General features: G+C 43.0%; 2 protein-coding genes across 3 annotated transcripts in view; both read left to right on the forward strand.

Annotated features, from left to right (window-relative positions):
* Positions 1–3,496: 3,496 nt before the first annotated feature.
* kcnj14 (potassium inwardly rectifying channel subfamily J member 14) lies at positions 3,497–7,283 on the forward strand. Its single transcript, XM_069655504.1, has 3 exons — positions 3,497–4,552; positions 5,615–5,932; positions 7,053–7,283. The coding sequence occupies exons 1-3, from the start codon at positions 3,497–3,499 to the stop codon at positions 7,281–7,283; spliced, it is 1,605 nt and encodes a 534-aa protein (XP_069511605.1).
* Positions 7,284–11,210: 3,927 nt separating this feature from the next.
* Positions 11,211–16,072, forward strand: part of myh14 (myosin, heavy chain 14, non-muscle) — a 31,299-nt gene continuing 26,437 nt past the window's right edge. For both annotated transcript variants that reach the window (XM_069655503.1, XM_069655502.1), the window contains exons 1-2: positions 11,211–11,335; positions 14,760–14,943. In XM_069655503.1, coding sequence (XP_069511604.1) covers positions 14,773–14,943 — 171 coding nt within the window. In that variant the 5' untranslated portion in view covers positions 11,211–11,335; positions 14,760–14,772. The remainder of the gene's footprint in view (positions 11,336–14,759; positions 14,944–16,072) is intronic.

Raw genomic sequence — 16,072 nt, forward strand, 5'->3', positions numbered from 1 at the left:
GTCTTATTACACTGGCAGATAATATTTACTCCCCTCACTGAATAAATTAGCAGTGTGAAAATATTTTGGATTTTTAGAGAAAAGATGGGTCAACAGACGGAGTACATACAAAATGCTGGAACAAGATAATTGGAAAACACAACAAGCTGGGCAGCAAAAAAGGAAACATGGCAATGAAACATTGGTAGTTTGGCATATGATATCTATCGTGTGCCCCTGAATTGAATCAATGCAGGGCTCGACATAAGCACTGGCCCGGTGGCCCGACGGTATGTTTGTAACCCCCTGGGCCAGTAGATTAACTATTTAACTGGCCCGGCGTGCCAGTAGGGTCTACAAGCCCACGATGTAGACAATATAGTAGCCCTCCCGAGATTCACAGTTCTGATGAACGGGACGAATTACTTTCTACGCAGAACCCCCGCGGTAATCTCAGTCTGATGTCAGCATCACTGCAGGCACTTTGCCTACTGCTGTCAACAACAACATTACATAGAACAACAGGAAAAGTCTGTCTGATATCACATAGTGAAGCATTTAATGAGAGCACAGAGTAAACTGACCACTGTGCTCATTGTCGGCCCCTGCAATGCAAAGTCCTGTCTTTGTGATATCAGCAAGTTGTGCCTTCATATCGTGTTGAAACTTGTGATTTACCCCCATATTATGCAGCAGACTCTATTCTAATTACACTGGATGCAAAAAGATATTCTTGTCACTTACTATAAAAGTAGTGGCTCTTACATAAGACCTCAGAGGATTAGCAAAGCCATCGGTGAGGTTACCGGAGTCATGGGCGCAGCTGTAATCCACAGCCTATCGCCATCTCCACAGCAAGACACAATACCTCTTCACCCCCCATCGACACTGAGTCCCAGTATATCCCAGTTACTCATCTGAATTACAATCCCAGTCTCTACCTATGCCCAAGAAAATCCCCTCCAATTCTCCCAGTCTACTGGCTTTAATCCACTATTTATTATTTATGAAAATCCATTTGGTCTCCTGAACCTGCAATTCAGAACCAGCCTTACCTTTTGAGCAGATAGAATTGACTTCAATCTCTGTTTCTGTTCACAGACTCCATCCTTCTGCAGGTTCATCTTCATATTGGTGAAGTCTGTCCCTCTGTCATTACAAAGTATGGTTCTTCAACTTAAAGCTGTCTACGGGACAACCTCAGATTGACCAATGACGACCCATGCATGAGAGAAACCCAGGACTTACTCTGCAAACGGTAGGTTTTCTGATAACCCTCAAGGTAGACATATAACTACTGAAACATCATTTTCTACCTTCCTTGAAATTTCACTCTCTTTTTTGTTCTCATTTCTCGGCAGTGTATGAAGAAAGAAGGCCTAAAGTAAAGGGATACAAAACAGGCAGCCGACATCCCTGTAAAGTGAACCGAAAAACCAGCAACTCTTCACATCGTCTCCTCCTGAGATCCTCCCCTCCAAAGCTCTTTGCTTTAACTGACAATGTGTGATAGAGGGCCGTCAACATATAAGCGAGGATGAACCCTTACGTCACTTCACACTTCAGGAGGGATCTCTTTCCCCATTTCCACTTGTTGTAGACTTTTGTCTGCCCTGCTGTTAACAGTTGAATGACATGGCTTCTAATTTATTGCTACAGTTATAGCAGTAGCTCTGGTCTATTGTTTTGGGGTTATTTTCCCACAGTTTAGGGTTACCACTGAGGGTTTGATTCTCTCCGCTGGTCCGAATAGGCTGGATGGGCATACTCTTGTGTCAGGATTCAGTTGTAGGGTTCTCTGGAAGTGGTTGGGCAAGGTAAATACTAATAGTACAGGCATACTTTTTCATTGTCAGATATATTTGGTAATTTATCTTTTGCTTCATTTAACCTCTGTTAGAGGAATTGTTTAAATCTACATATCAAGACATTTTGCAGGCTCATGGAAGCTTTTTAGATGGTATTTATGGTGCACACCAAAGTCTCTCTTGCATCTGCATGAGATAATCTTCTGTTTTGTTTATTGAAACTCTGATGTTCAGGTATCCCTGTGTGATTTGGTTTAAACAGCGATGCTGAGTAACAGACTTCATCATTCTCAGCCACCTTGCTTCTCTGCTCTTCTGTCTCTCTGATGTACCCCTGATCTATCAACTGTGGCACCAGACCCCAGGAAAATGTGAAAAACTTCCTCAGGTGACCTGTGTACTTACCTTTTCCCTCGATACATATCTTACACTTTCAACTACAAACATGAGTAACGTGAGAGACGGATCAAAGTAATCTCTCTCGTTGTTTCTTCCCTTCTTATCTTTTGTCAGACATAGGCGATTTGTCAGCCGTAATGTTGAGCTGTAATGAGGTATGTGTGCTCTAACTGTTGCACGTGATTGCTAACAGTCGTGTAGTTCAGGTCAATATTATCCACGCAACAGTCAGTACACGAAACAGCTGTTAACCAAATCGACAATGGCCATCAAACGAATATGCCGACCCTTGGACAGAAAATGTGAAATTGTTAAAGCAGTCACATGATTGGACGGGAGATGGCAAACCACACATGGTTCTTTCAGTTGGGACCCTCTTGTTGGGCAGACGTAACATTTATTGTAAAGAAAGCTTTAAGCAAGTTATAAAACTAGTTTTGAAGCTGCTTACTAAATTGTGTGTACAGTATTCGATGATTTGATGTACTGAAGCTACTGTATTCTTTCTTTTCTCATGCCCATACCAAGGGGTTGTGAAATGGGAAGAACTTATATCGTAAGAATTGGCATGTTTTTTTTTCCCTTTTTGACTGCATGATGTTAGCATAGTGTTCAATTTGAAGTTCATTTAGATTTGTTGGTCCTGTTTGCATCTTGTCAAAATATTGTGTAAAGTACCCTGCAATGAGATGTACATCCTTTACATACTTCCATCTCCGTCACCCTACGCCATTGTGTTATCAGTTTGACGCTTTAATCATTTTATGCTCCCCTTTTCTTGCTTTGAACCGCGCACAAACAATCCTGCATGCTCTTGTGATGTCTTTTGAGATCAATCCTGCCCGATCAGTCCTCGTTAAATTAGTTATGTCAAACTTTGTGTCACACGAATAGACTCCTTGGACTTCTGCTGACTTCCTTTTCTTCAGCTCACCTTTCATTAGTTCCTTCTGTGAGTATGATTTAAGGACATTTGTTGTCAATGAATGCATCTGTGGAACTAATTCAAGAAATGCCACTATGTTTGCTGGTGGATCTATTTCTGGAAGGATAGATTGTCCTTGAAAACAGCATTACAAGCTTTGACAAGGTGGACGTACAAGTGGCTGATGAATGGCTTTGAAAGGAGTAATTCTCTTGTTGTCATTGGCCTCTCTGGACATGCAATTATCTCTTCATTAAGAGGAACTAAAAGACTGATTGTGCTGTTAGCACCACACTGTTTATTGACTGCATCAACAATCAAATCAAGGCACACTGAGGAATACGAAGGAACATATCCACCAGAGGAAGAGTCTTTATAGTACATAATGGGAGCGGCACGAGTTAAACGTCGCTTCAGTGCGGTGGTGGATGGGCCAGTGGAGGAGGAGGAGGTCATGAGGCTGGCACAGAGTGCTGCAGACACGGCTAGGGCAGGGGGGAGCCCAACAGGGTCAGGGACCCCGACAAGCCCCTCCCCGACCCATGCCCTGAATGGCAAAACTCTACCTCTGCAGAGCAACACCAACAATGCACGGAGGCAGAGTGCTATGGGAGAGTCAGTCGGGGGAGATGCAGGAGAAGGCGGGGTGAGAGCAGGAGGCATGTGCTCTGGGATAAGGAGTGGAAGAGGCAGTAATGTAGGAGGAAGAGGGAAAGGTTGGTCATCCTCACACCAGGATTCTTTCTCTTCCCCCTCCAATACCAGCCGCCGGCGCACCAGGCGCTCAAGCCGCCGGCCTCGACAGCGCTTTGTGGGCAAGGACGGACGCTGCAACGTCACCTTCGTCAACATGAGCGAGAGGGGCCAGCGTTACCTTAGCGACCTCTTCACTACCTGTGTGGACATCCGCTGGCGCTGGATGCTGGTCATCTTCACCCTCTCCTTTCTTCTCTCCTGGCTGCTCTTTGGATTTGCTTTTTGGCTCATTGCCTCCGCGCATGGGGATCTCTCCATCCGGCTTACCCCAGGCTCGGGTTCCTCTCCGGGGTCAGGAGAGGCCGGGTCTGGTGTAGAGTCTGATAGAAAGGCAGTGGTTGAGGAGCCATGCTTCCTCCAGGTGAACAGCTTCATGGCAGCCTTTCTATTCTCCTTGGAGACGCAGACATCCATCGGTTACGGATTTAGAAGTGTGACCGAAGAATGTCCCCTGGCGGTGGTGGCGGTCGTTTTGCAGTGCATCGTGGGCTGCATTATTGACGCCTTCATCATCGGGGCGGTCATGGCGAAGATTGCCAAGCCCAAGAAGCGCAACGAGACATTGGTGTTCTCTGAGACAGCTGTGGTGGCGTTGAGGGACGGGAAGCTCTGCATGATGTGGAGGGTTGGAAACCTACGCAAGAGCCACCTGGTAGAGGCACATGTACGAGCACAACTACTGAAGGTGAGTGAAGGAAGAATAAAAAAACAGGCCAGAGAGCATGGCGGTGACAATAGAGACAAGCCTTTGCATTTTTTAAAAAAAGGTCAAAGACATGACTTTGAGATGGAAAAACAGAGGAAAGGAAAGGTGAAGGAATTTACCTAAAAGTGAAGTGGGAGAGATAGACTGAGAGATAAACAGTAGAGGAAAAAAGGTTGCAGTAGAGAGAAAGAGAGAGCGCTGAGACCATCTGGCCTGTATTCTGTGGACCGCAGTTAATGAGAGCTTGTTTTATTTTCCCTCAGGGGTTAGGAAGATTTACCATGGATTAACTTGCCCACGATTCTTTAACTGAGAACCATTGTCCTTCATCATCTCATTTTCCCCTGTGCACACTGTATATGGGTTAGGGGATCGTATTAGATGTGTGCTTATGTTAACTTTACTGTCTGGACTTATGTGGGCAGTTTAAACACGTTCCCTTTTATTTGAGAATGTTTGGTTCGTATCAATGCTGTGTGTTTGCTGCCAGAGTTTCCCCGGAAGGTCAAAATCTGTGGAAGATTGGGGCTACAGCAGAGAAAATGTGATCTCTCGTAGCATGACCATTTCAAAGTTCAGACAGGGCAGATGGGATTAAGTTTGCGAGGATCAAAGAAATACAATTCTAAATACTGGTACTGGATACAGTTGCAATGCAGGAGCTGGGTGAGTGATAAGCCTATGCTAGGAGACTTGCCTAGTCGAAATGTGTATAATAACCAAATACTAAGCTTTTGGATCAGGGTAAGACATTCATTTTCCAATGTTTATCTCAGTTGACCTTAGGAAAGGTGTCAGTCGTATTTATTTATTTCCCACATTTATATACCATGGTATTATATAGTGAAGGCAGAATGACATTATAATCCTGTTTTACTTGATCATGTCACACCTGTCTTGGCTGTTGTTCGTTACGTAATAGGAAATCATTTCTAGTCACCATTTGTTCTTTTTCTTAAGTGAAAATCAAATTTGCATCATAACAAATCTCATGTAGAAAATTTTTTGTGACTCTTTTTTACTCTCCATTCCCAACTTCAGCCTAGGGTGACAGAAGAGGGAGAGTTCCTCCCGCTGGACAATGCCGACATCAATGTGGGTTTTGACACTGGCACAGACCGCATCTTCTTGGTCTCACCAGTGACAATTGTCCATGAAATCAACGACGAATCACCCTTCTTTGAGATCGACCAGAAGACCCTGGAGAATGACTCTGAGTTAGAAGTGGTGGTCATACTCGAGGGCATGGTGGAGGCCACAGCCATGACCACACAGTGCCGTAGCTCCTATCTGGCTTCTGAAATCCTCTGGGGACATCGATTTGAACCAGTGCTCTTCGAGAGGAAAGACTGCTACCAGGTGAGAAAGGAAGGATAGAGATAATAGCTGTGACTCAATTGAGGGGCTGCAGCCTTCGAAGGAGGCGGTCTCGAAGGATGTACCATTCATAGCCTGCGTACACCGCTAAGGCCGAACTGAAATGAGATGGTCTGGTCTACGGAGGATTTCCGGTTTGCGTCACCAGCTGTTCCCACGCTTACCCTTGCATCACCAAACGTTGCTCCTGTCACCTAGCAACAGGTAGCTAGCGGGCTAACTAGCTAGCATAACTAACGTCACGTAACTTAACCTATTATTTTAAAAATAATTTGTTTCAAGGGCCCTTTCATTTTTTTTTACGTGTAAAGCTAACTATTCAATTGAGTTGAAACCAAAAAGGTTTACATTTAAAAGTTTATCCGTCGACCGTATAAGAGTCCGCCATCTCATTTAAATTTGCGCGAAATGAATGTTGGGACACGTTGGGCTTAAAGATGCACCTGATAGATCCTTCATTGCCTGGGAAAAGGAGGAAACATTTGCATCTGAAGGAGCCTTCGAATTAGAACAGCCTTGCTGTGACGCAATCATCCTTGAAATACCCCCTTTGAAGGATGCAGCCCCTGGATTGGGACACAGCTATGGAGGACGTTTTTGTATGCTTGTAAAGTGGTATCCATGATTTCTCTTTACATTGGTGGCATGTATAAATAATGCTAGTTCAGGCACAGTGTGGCTTTAATGATGGCATTGTCTACCCACATTGCCACTTCCAAAATGAAAGATCTCAACTATCATGTATAGTGTGGGAAATTACAGCTCTTTGAGGGAGCAAGATCTTATGGCTCCGTTTCTTTCCGAGAGCCATTTTAAAATTTAAAAGGAAACAGCAGAATAACGTAGGAACAATTAATCAATGTGATTGATTTTTCAATAATTTATGATACAGCTCTGTATGACTAGAGAGATGTCAAAAAAGTCTGGGTTGTACTCAGTAATGTAGGTATTTTGGCCCTGTTATTGTCCGCATTTTGGCATGGTGAAAAAATAAAACTGTACACAAATACAGCATCACAAAGCTGCAAACATGGTCGACTCTTGTCTTACTATATTATTAAAACATGTACTAAAAAAATCTTGTACTCTGCCCTTTTTCCAGGTGGACTACTCGTTCTTCCATCGGACTTATGAAATTCCAAACACACCTTCATGCAGCGCTAAAGAGCTGGCTGAGCAGAAATACATTCAAAGCTCACGCTCGTCGTTCTGCTATGAGAATGAAGTGGCTCTGCAACTTGTCTCCCCTGAGGATGAGCCTGATCGAGACCCTGAGAAAGCCTCCCCACCGACACGAAGGCCATCCCTGGCAGATCATCTCCACCACAACTGAACCTGTGGGATAGGAGGGAAAAGAGACAGGAAGTTAGGCAGTTTAGCTGAAGAACAGGCATAAAGAGAGGGATAGAGAGGTAGGAACGGGCTGATGGAAAGACAAGATTAAAAATGGATAGGGGCATGAATGTGCCAGTGTCAGGATAAGGGACAGGAAGGGAATTGGTTAACAGTCATTACATAATAAAGAAAGACTGGAGAGCAAATCAGGAGAACTAGTAGAATGTTTGAAAGTGTGCAAGATTTAGATAGAAATAGAAATATAGACAAACAGAGGAAGGTTTTGAGTCAGTCTAAAGGGGAGATCAACTAGTTGTCTGATTGGTCCTGGCAATCTTTCAGAATCATTGAAAACATGTTTGCTAAGTCTCATCTGGCCCATCACTACCACAACAAGCCCTTCTGTTCCGAACTGCAGACTGGCAGAATATGCAACAGCACCCCATGGTGACTATAACCTGTAACTGCACCTCTGGTTTAATCTGCAGGATTTTTTAACCTCTATTTGAGGGAACTTTTGTATGAACTGAATGGTAGTGTACCTGCTGAGGTACAACTCAGGAATGTATTCCACTCTGATGCTGATTTATCATTTTAATGCTTTTTTTTCTTATGGTAAGTATGGATAGTGCACGTTTTGTGTTACTTGTGGGTGACTGATGAGAATGTAGTTGGTCGTTAATAAGCTAGGCTACTTGCCGAGCCAAAACAGAGCAACTGTTAACATGGAGAAACAGCTGAAAACTAGCAGCGGTTTTGAGCGGTTTCTTTTCCATGTTATGTATTGTATGTTGCTTGTTTTTTTTTGGCTTTTGTGTTATGCAAAAAAAAGGTCACTGATTGTAACACTTGCTTTATTTAATCTAACATTTTGTGTCCGGTTGAATGCCACGTGGTCAAAGAAAGCATTGTCGTGTTGGTCATTTTCAAACCACTGCAGATGAAGGATGTTATGTCCAGATCAGTTAATTACCATACATTCTTTCCTGCGCTACCATCTACAGTATCTCCTTATGTTCTGTGTTGCTAAAATCAATCAAACTCTTTTGTTTTGCTTGTAACATTTGGATTCTAGCACTTAGAACCTGAGATATATTCTATTAATCTTTTAAGTGTCTTGGCACTCGGGAGGCCCTTGACAGTTTGGACTGAATCAGGGCAAAGGTAGTTGTTCTCATAAACTTTGTCAATGCAGTGGAGGCCTTTAGTCACCACCCGCATCACTAGAACTGAGCGAGAGAGGTGGCTTGCAGTTTCCACAACTGTCCTACATCTGCACAAGTGGATAAAGCTTGAACTGTAAACTACACCACTTTCAAAGAAAACGATTCTGTATGTTAATACCCATGAATTCATGTGACACCCTGCTCGAATTCTAATGTGTTACAGTTGGTTTCTCTCACTAATTGTGAGACCAGTGTAGTGAGTGGTGCCTTTATAACAAACCAGAGATCCTGCAACTGCCACTTCATGCACAGCATTTAATTTCATGTTTAAAATGTGCTTATTTTTATTGTGTGTATTTGCATAATGCTACTAAGGCAAGAGTGTTTTTTCAATCATTTAGACATTTACAGTAGGTTGTTATGAGTAGACAAAAATGTCTATGCACATAATTATTGGGAATCTGCTTGTTAACTGAGAAGTGTTTTTATCTGAATTGTATTATAGGATATGTAATAGTTGCACTTATTGCAAAGCACCTGGAATGTTATTTTCTATTTAAGACCTTGTTGCAGTAAATTTTGCCACCTGAGTATTAAGTGTTTGATAACAGAAGGTGTTGGAAGAGGAAATGTGTCAGAGGTTAAACATGATGTTAAGTGTTGACCAATAATCAGCCTGTCTAACACACACATCCTGGGAACTTGTTCTGTGTACTTTGCACTAACGTAGAAAAATATCACTAATGAAGCCCCACTACTGCACAGTAGTACTGCAGGATCAGCACAGGTTAACTTCAATGCATCGGTCACAGTGTTTCATTATTGAAAGATTTTTTTAGGGTTACCTCAGGGGCGGCCGAGTTGACGACATATTATCTGTTACAATTAGTGTATATGCTGTTTTATGTTTGTGTCCTCTCTTACCCTTCTCTTTCATGGCTACCATGTACTATTTATGGGCTACACGGCGGGTCATGTTGTTCTCCCTGCCTCCACACTTCCATGAAATGTAACTTGAACTCACAGCACCACCACTTTAACTATGATAGGGCTTTTGAAAAACCCAAGAAACAAATACCCGGATGGATTGTTTGGTGATTTCAATAATTGCATAGGATTCACAACTCACAGTACATATACATTTTAAAACCATAGGTATCTATAATATACACTGGTAAATACATAGTGTACTGTAATGCAGTATATATTTTCAATAAAATAGTGAAGTGAAGCCAATAAACACTGTAGCTACCTTTACTATGTTATTTTCTAAAGAGAAGGGAAACCTCTCAGCTCCAACACTGAAATGTAATTTCACAGCTGCCCCGGGCACAGAGCACTTCCAAATGAAACTGAACTGTGTTGTAGAGAAAATAAACACAGGTATTGAACTGATTAGTAGCTTCTTTATTTATTCTCCTTGTCGCTTATTCTTTGTAATGTTCACAACTCTAATGAAGCCTGTGTCATAGTACAGTCTGACCTAAACCATGACAAAACATTTATTTTACAGAACAGAGTGGAAGATTGTCAAAACCCTGTGATGATTTTAAAACTATATTTATCATGTGAAGAATGAATTAATCTTTGATTTCTTTTTATTGTGTTGTAAAAATGACCACTAACTTCTGCCAAACGATATCACTGCTGATAAATTGCTGATAAAAGCTTATGTGGATTATGTGATAACATTTAGCTAACCATTATATGGCAAGTAGTCATTCACACATCTAATTACTTAGCAATATACCTATCAACTGTTTCAAGCTGCTTTTTACACTTGATGCTGGTCTCTGTGTCAAAAGTACCCATCTACTTGTAGCATGCTAACATTTAAGTAGCTAACTTTCTAAAAAATATTTAGCCTACGATAACTTTACTATTTCTATGGCCACAGACAGTTACAATATAACTAAATGTATAGTTAAATAACACTTAATTGACTAACAAAACGATAGGTAAAGGTACACTTAAACCTTGTAAGGCTTTCAACTGTATCTCAAGGTCTTCATCAGTTTATAGTGCTTGCTCCATTATGGTCAAATGGCTACATTAACATTTATCCACGTTTCCTATATGGCCTTTAAATATGCTACAAAACATGTCAGATGATTTAGTTATGACTTTTGTGATATTTTTTACACTGGTGTAAAATTAAAGGACAGCCCCTGAACGCTGGTACCTCGGGTACTCGGGTTCAGTGGGATTTTCTGGGATGATCTGAATCACGCGCCTGGTGTCAGATCATCCCGAGCAAACCGTCGGTTGTTTTTGGACGGGCAGTCAGTGAAATCCGATCCCAGATCTGTGTCTGCGGACGCTCGCCGCCACCGAGTGGTAAACAAAGGGCGCGCAAATCTCCCTACTTTAGCGCGAGACTGCCGCACAGGCACCTGCTGCAGCATGTCAATTGGCGGTGTCAGACGTCAGTCACAGTAAACCCCGCCTCTTGACCGTTACCATTGGCTTATGGCTGATCTTTTTGTACTATCGCTAACACCATTCGTCGCTGCACCCGTTTCATGCCAGCTTTGGGGCGGAAAGTTCTCGTCGTATTCATGAGGCGGGTCAACTGCTCGGTTGTAGAATTTGATTGGAGTTCTCTCTTTCTGAGGCTTGACTGAAAACCGTCTCCTCGTACCTGGTTGGTCTCCTAGCAGGAAGCCCTTCTCCAAGACTGAAGCCGTCGCCTTGCCCTCACTGCTCTCTGTTTTATTCTCAGGGAGAAGTGTGAGTGCGGCTCCACTGAGAGAGCGGTGCAATGATAAAAGCCGCATATGCGGTAGGCTACACACCTATCAGGCAGGAAAATACCCAAGAAACAGCCTCACCCCGGTTCTCCTCGTAACACAGCCTTATCCACGAGTCAGAGCGGAACCAGAAGGTGAGAGATTTAATTGCCTTTACTCTAATCCAACTCGTAAATAGCCAGTTTAGTATCCTGAACGTATCATATTTCAGTTTAGCAGGCTAACCTCGCTAGGTTGGTCTAAATGCGGTGGTATAACGCTCAAAAATGAAACGTTGGTTGGACCAGAAGCTTTCATACTGGTTTGGTTTTTATGTACGTCTTCGAAGAGAGGCTTACATCGAGATGAGCTGAAGTCTGACCAAGGGAAACTGTGTCTGTATACTGCTTATATTATTAAGGATTTCGACCCATTTAACTTGAGGATATAGGCCTTCTGTGATTTTCATTTAATAAAATAATAATACAAATAATAGCTAAAATTAGTTCCCAGTGAAAATGACTTGGTTTTGTGGCTGCCACATGCATGAGTCAATTAAAGGCTGGGGCCCATGTGATTGTTCATGTCTAATGTTCAAGGTGTGGTTGCCTTCGTCAGTGTCTCTGCTGCTGCTACAGTCCTTAAATGCAGGTAATTTAAAAGGGGCACGGCGCAGCTGTAACACTGATCTGCAGCCGCACTGTAATTAATTATCATCGCCAGTGGCTTCATAATGTCACCTCTCCTCACTGTCCGCTGAAGTGCGCAGATGCCACAATATCATCACCGATGCATTGCCACTTCAAACGAAAGATGAAGAAAAAAAGGCGTCTCCACTTCGGCTCCCCCACCCGTTTAACACGCACAATCCCGCACCCACACATTAGTTACACACACATACATAGACACACACCACAGTACCCCCCGCAGTGAATGACCTCAGTTAAAACTCAGTGTGTATTGTCTGTGGGCTGCTGCTCAGTGTTCAGGGTGTTGCTATGGAGGAGAGCAGGCAGGTTTTGGCAACTCCAGCTGCTGCAGGACGAGTTTGATGGTCAGTCCAGGGTGTACTGCGACAACCTGTGAGGTCTGTGTCTTTGTGTGTGTATGTGGGTGTGTTCAGACTTTGCTTTAGGGGCATCATTAGCATTGATGGGAGCCGGCAGCATCCTACAATGCAGCTAAACTGTCACTATGCAAAATCTATGATCACAGTGATTTAGGAAAAGGGGTTGTAGGGAGGATCATAGCTGAGAGAGCTGATGATGAAGATGGTCTATGATGACTAAAATGTTTTACTTTAATACATAATGTGCCTTTCTGCATCTTGGAAGGTTAGTTCTGATTTCTCTAAGGATTGTAGGCAAATTCAGACTTTAAGGTTAAGGCGGCCATTGTTCTATTTTTATCTTACCGGTAACAAAAACTATAAAAAGACCAAAACCAACTATGAATAATGATTTTTATGATTTAACTATTTTCTGCGCAGTCAAACCCTGATGTAGACTTCTGTTCCTCAGTACTACCACCCACACTGTTGTTCAAAAACTAAACTGTACATCAGTCACTCAAACCTGAGGCAAACACTCACTTACTTGTTGAAAATTCTCCCCAACAAATGCGATATTTCCTCAAGTTGAAGCATTGTTTGCGAAAGCTACTGTTTCAGTAAATGAAGGGTGAGAAACAATTTGTAACCTGTAAGATTTATGTCTTGTGCAACAGACAGGGGAGAGAAGTCAAAAAGAATTGAAAGACAGACAATACTGCTGTCGGTCTTTGTATGTGTTTGACAGTAAGAATAATACAGACTAACACCGGCCTTTAATAACAAATCCACAGCTGTTTAATGCCACAGATGGATCACATAGTTTCCATACTGAGTAGCTGGGTGGTGGCGGCTCTTTTGTAATCGTGTTCGCTCCACACCCAGAGTCATATTGGAGTAACAGGTAAGGTTAAGGCAGGGTTGGGGACCAGGTCGTGTCATGAACAGACAGAGCAGAAAGAAAAAAGTGAGACAGCAGGAATCAGGCCAGATCACATACCTGCTGAGGCATGGAGACGCCTAAAAGTTAAGACACACACACAATCCACACGGGCCGACGCAAGAGTGATCATAGTTGCTCAAACTCAATTGCTCAAACAATGTTTCATCCCCTGTCCTGAAAAATAGAACAGGATGCCGTAGCTAATAAGTATTTGGCTTTGTATAAATAATGATAATATAAAAGTTCTTGCTTCCAAAAAGAAAATGTCAAATGTTTGGAATCAATTGTCAATTTTTTATCCAGCTCTGAAGTTATTAGTCCATAATTTATTAGATTTGAGCTGCATGGATGTCATTGTTCTCGTGCTTGTATTCAGCTGGTTATTATACGTGTTGCTGCAGTGCTTTCTCGATTCATTGTTTGGTCTATTGAACGTCTGAAAGCCTCCGTGATTAACGTCTCGAAGTGTCTTCCTTTGTCTGAGCTTAAATCCAAATAATTCTGGTTACTATCACAGCAGACAGAAAAACAATAAGCTACTATTTAACACTTTAAAGGATCGTTTGTTCAGGCCTTATTAAAGCTGCTGAGCTATGACGCTTAATGTGATTGCAACAGAGGAATGTGCAATAAAAAACACTTGCTCATTTTGATGCTTAAAGTTTCTTTTTGGATCGTTTTGAGATGTTTAAGTACTGATACATGACACATTTACCCCATGGGACATTAAAGTTTACTCTACTTTACATTTAAGGATCTGGAAACTGTTTATTTTTCCTCTTTCTGTGTCAAAATGAACAACATAGAAACAGTTTCTGATTCCCTCTCTGCCCGTCCACTAATTGTTTCATCCCATCCTTCACAGAGCAGCAGCCAGCCCGTCAGATCTTCTTGCCTCAGTGGAAAGTTTCACATTCGTCTCCTCCACCAACAGAACTTTTCTCACGCAGTCACTCCTGCAGATTAATTCCTAGCTGTCAGAGCAAATCTCAAACATCCCTCTGTAGCAGTACAGTCGCTCTGACTGGAGATTGCCCTCATGTTATAGAGCAGGGACCTCTTGTCACCTCCTCTTTCACAGGATACTGGCTCTTACATTTAGGCTGCGCTAGTTCTCAGTGAAGGCCTGAGAGGATGCTTTATTTTCTCTTAGTCCGCAATAGATTCAGTCCATGTCAATCGTCTCTCCTCTCTTCTATCACGCCCTTATTTCCTCTTCCCCGCCCTCCCTCCCCCTCTCACTCATGTCATGTCAGTTTACTCAGTCGATTGATGTGTCTCGCTGTTCCCTCCACCCTCCTCCTCTCACCGATCTCCCTGTCATTCTTCCTCCCTTCTTCTCCTTGATTTGCTGTGTCTTTCAATTAGGCCATCCTTTACCCATTCTCAGCTGCATGTAGCCTGCATGCTATGTGCGTGCTACTGCAGTGTGTGTATCTTGACACAGAATCACATCAGTGTCACTGTCAAAGCGTGCTTTACATCATCCTCCTGCGCTCCAGTTTGAAGCCTATGATCCTGCGACAAAATAGATGGCTCACTTTTTAACGTCCCCCTTTTTTGTGTCTCCCGTTCTGTCCTCACCCAGTGCCAGTAGAACCATGTCCAAGCCAGCGGGAGGCGGTGCCAACGATGTCACCCGTTTCCTGTCATCGGGGTCGGGGCCCGGACCCGGGTCGCCCACCTCCAACTCGGTGTTCTCCGCCGCCAGCCAGGCCGACTGGGCGGCAAAGAGGCTGGTGTGGGTGCCGTCGGAGAAGCACGGCTTTGAGGTGAGCAGGATCATTTTTCCAACAAGCAGCAACATCGAGTTAAAATCATCCTGGATGTAAAGCGGCAGCAATATATGTTTACAACTTGTTTTCACATTCCTGTTCCCCCATTATCTTGGTATTAATCCTCTGGTAAATTATTATCCTCAAGTGTGTGACTTTAACTAAAGGTGTGGCAGACAGGTGAGGCCACGCAGCACAGGGTGTGTGAGGTTTTTTTCCCCATGACAGTGCTCTATTTCCCAGACTTTCCTCTGACCTTATATTCTTTAATACACCCTGACATATGTAGGCCTAATGAGTATCATAAGGCTCCTGTCGTAATATCAATTTGTTCCACAATTTGTTCCCTCAGTTCGTTCATAAAGCATGTTACACACAAGTTTTCATTGGTGCGTTCTGTAGGATGTGCCATATGAATTCGATGTCCTCCCTCTGAGTCCTCCTCTCTGTGCTGGACTGGTTTCATACAGCGCTCTATGAATAGAACAATACTCTCCTTCAGCCTCCTAATGTTAAAGAGGCCGTTGTAGAGACGCTGACTTCATTTTACACTCATGATCTGAGAATGGGACCGACGCACAAACACACTCAAACACACCAAATACACATGGTCACACTGTAAAACACACAAAGAGAAACACACACACACACTGTGTGTCTAGTTTTATATTCTGAGCATGTATTTCAAAGTGTGACTAATACGCACCCACGCACGCAAACACAGACACAAGCATATTTCTTGTGTCGCGCATGTCAAGCAGCAGAGAGAATAAAGCCGAGCCGAGTCCTGTGACCTGGTCCGAACCAGAGTTCACCACTTCCTGTCCAGCGAGCACAAGACCAGCAGCGTGACGAGACGGCTCGTCTCCTCCATTTTCTGTCACCAGCTATTCTTGTCTGCTGTCAAAGATGATTTCTGTGACTCTTAAGCTCGCTGGCAGAGACGCTGTCAGACATTTTCACAATTATGTTCTCAATATTTTTGCTTTATTTTAAATGCAGGAAAGCTCTTTCACTGTAGAGTTAAAAGGACTAGACAGGAGGTCCAGCAGCACAATATTTTCACGATTCTTGAGGCACGTTACCATATTGCTGCAATTTTTTTTAAATATTAGTCATTATCTGC

This window comes from Semicossyphus pulcher, unplaced genomic scaffold (genome assembly GCF_022749685.1).
Source record: "Semicossyphus pulcher isolate SPU_LCO1_2020_fin unplaced genomic scaffold, fSemPul1.0.p SCAF_9, whole genome shotgun sequence".
NCBI lineage: Eukaryota > Metazoa > Chordata > Actinopteri > Labriformes > Labridae > Semicossyphus > Semicossyphus pulcher.

Excerpts from the sequence above, each read along its gene's own strand:
- kcnj14 (XM_069655504.1), top strand. The coding sequence starts at position 3,497 with ATGGGAGCGGCACGAGTTAAACGTCGCTTCAGTGCGGTGGTGGATGGG. Across the intron at positions 4,553-5,614 it reads TACGAGCACAACTACTGAAG|CCTAGGGTGACAGAAGAGGG; the intron begins GTGAGTGAAGGA and ends TCCCAACTTCAG. Across the intron at positions 5,933-7,052 it reads AGAGGAAAGACTGCTACCAG|GTGGACTACTCGTTCTTCCA; the intron begins GTGAGAAAGGAA and ends CCCTTTTTCCAG.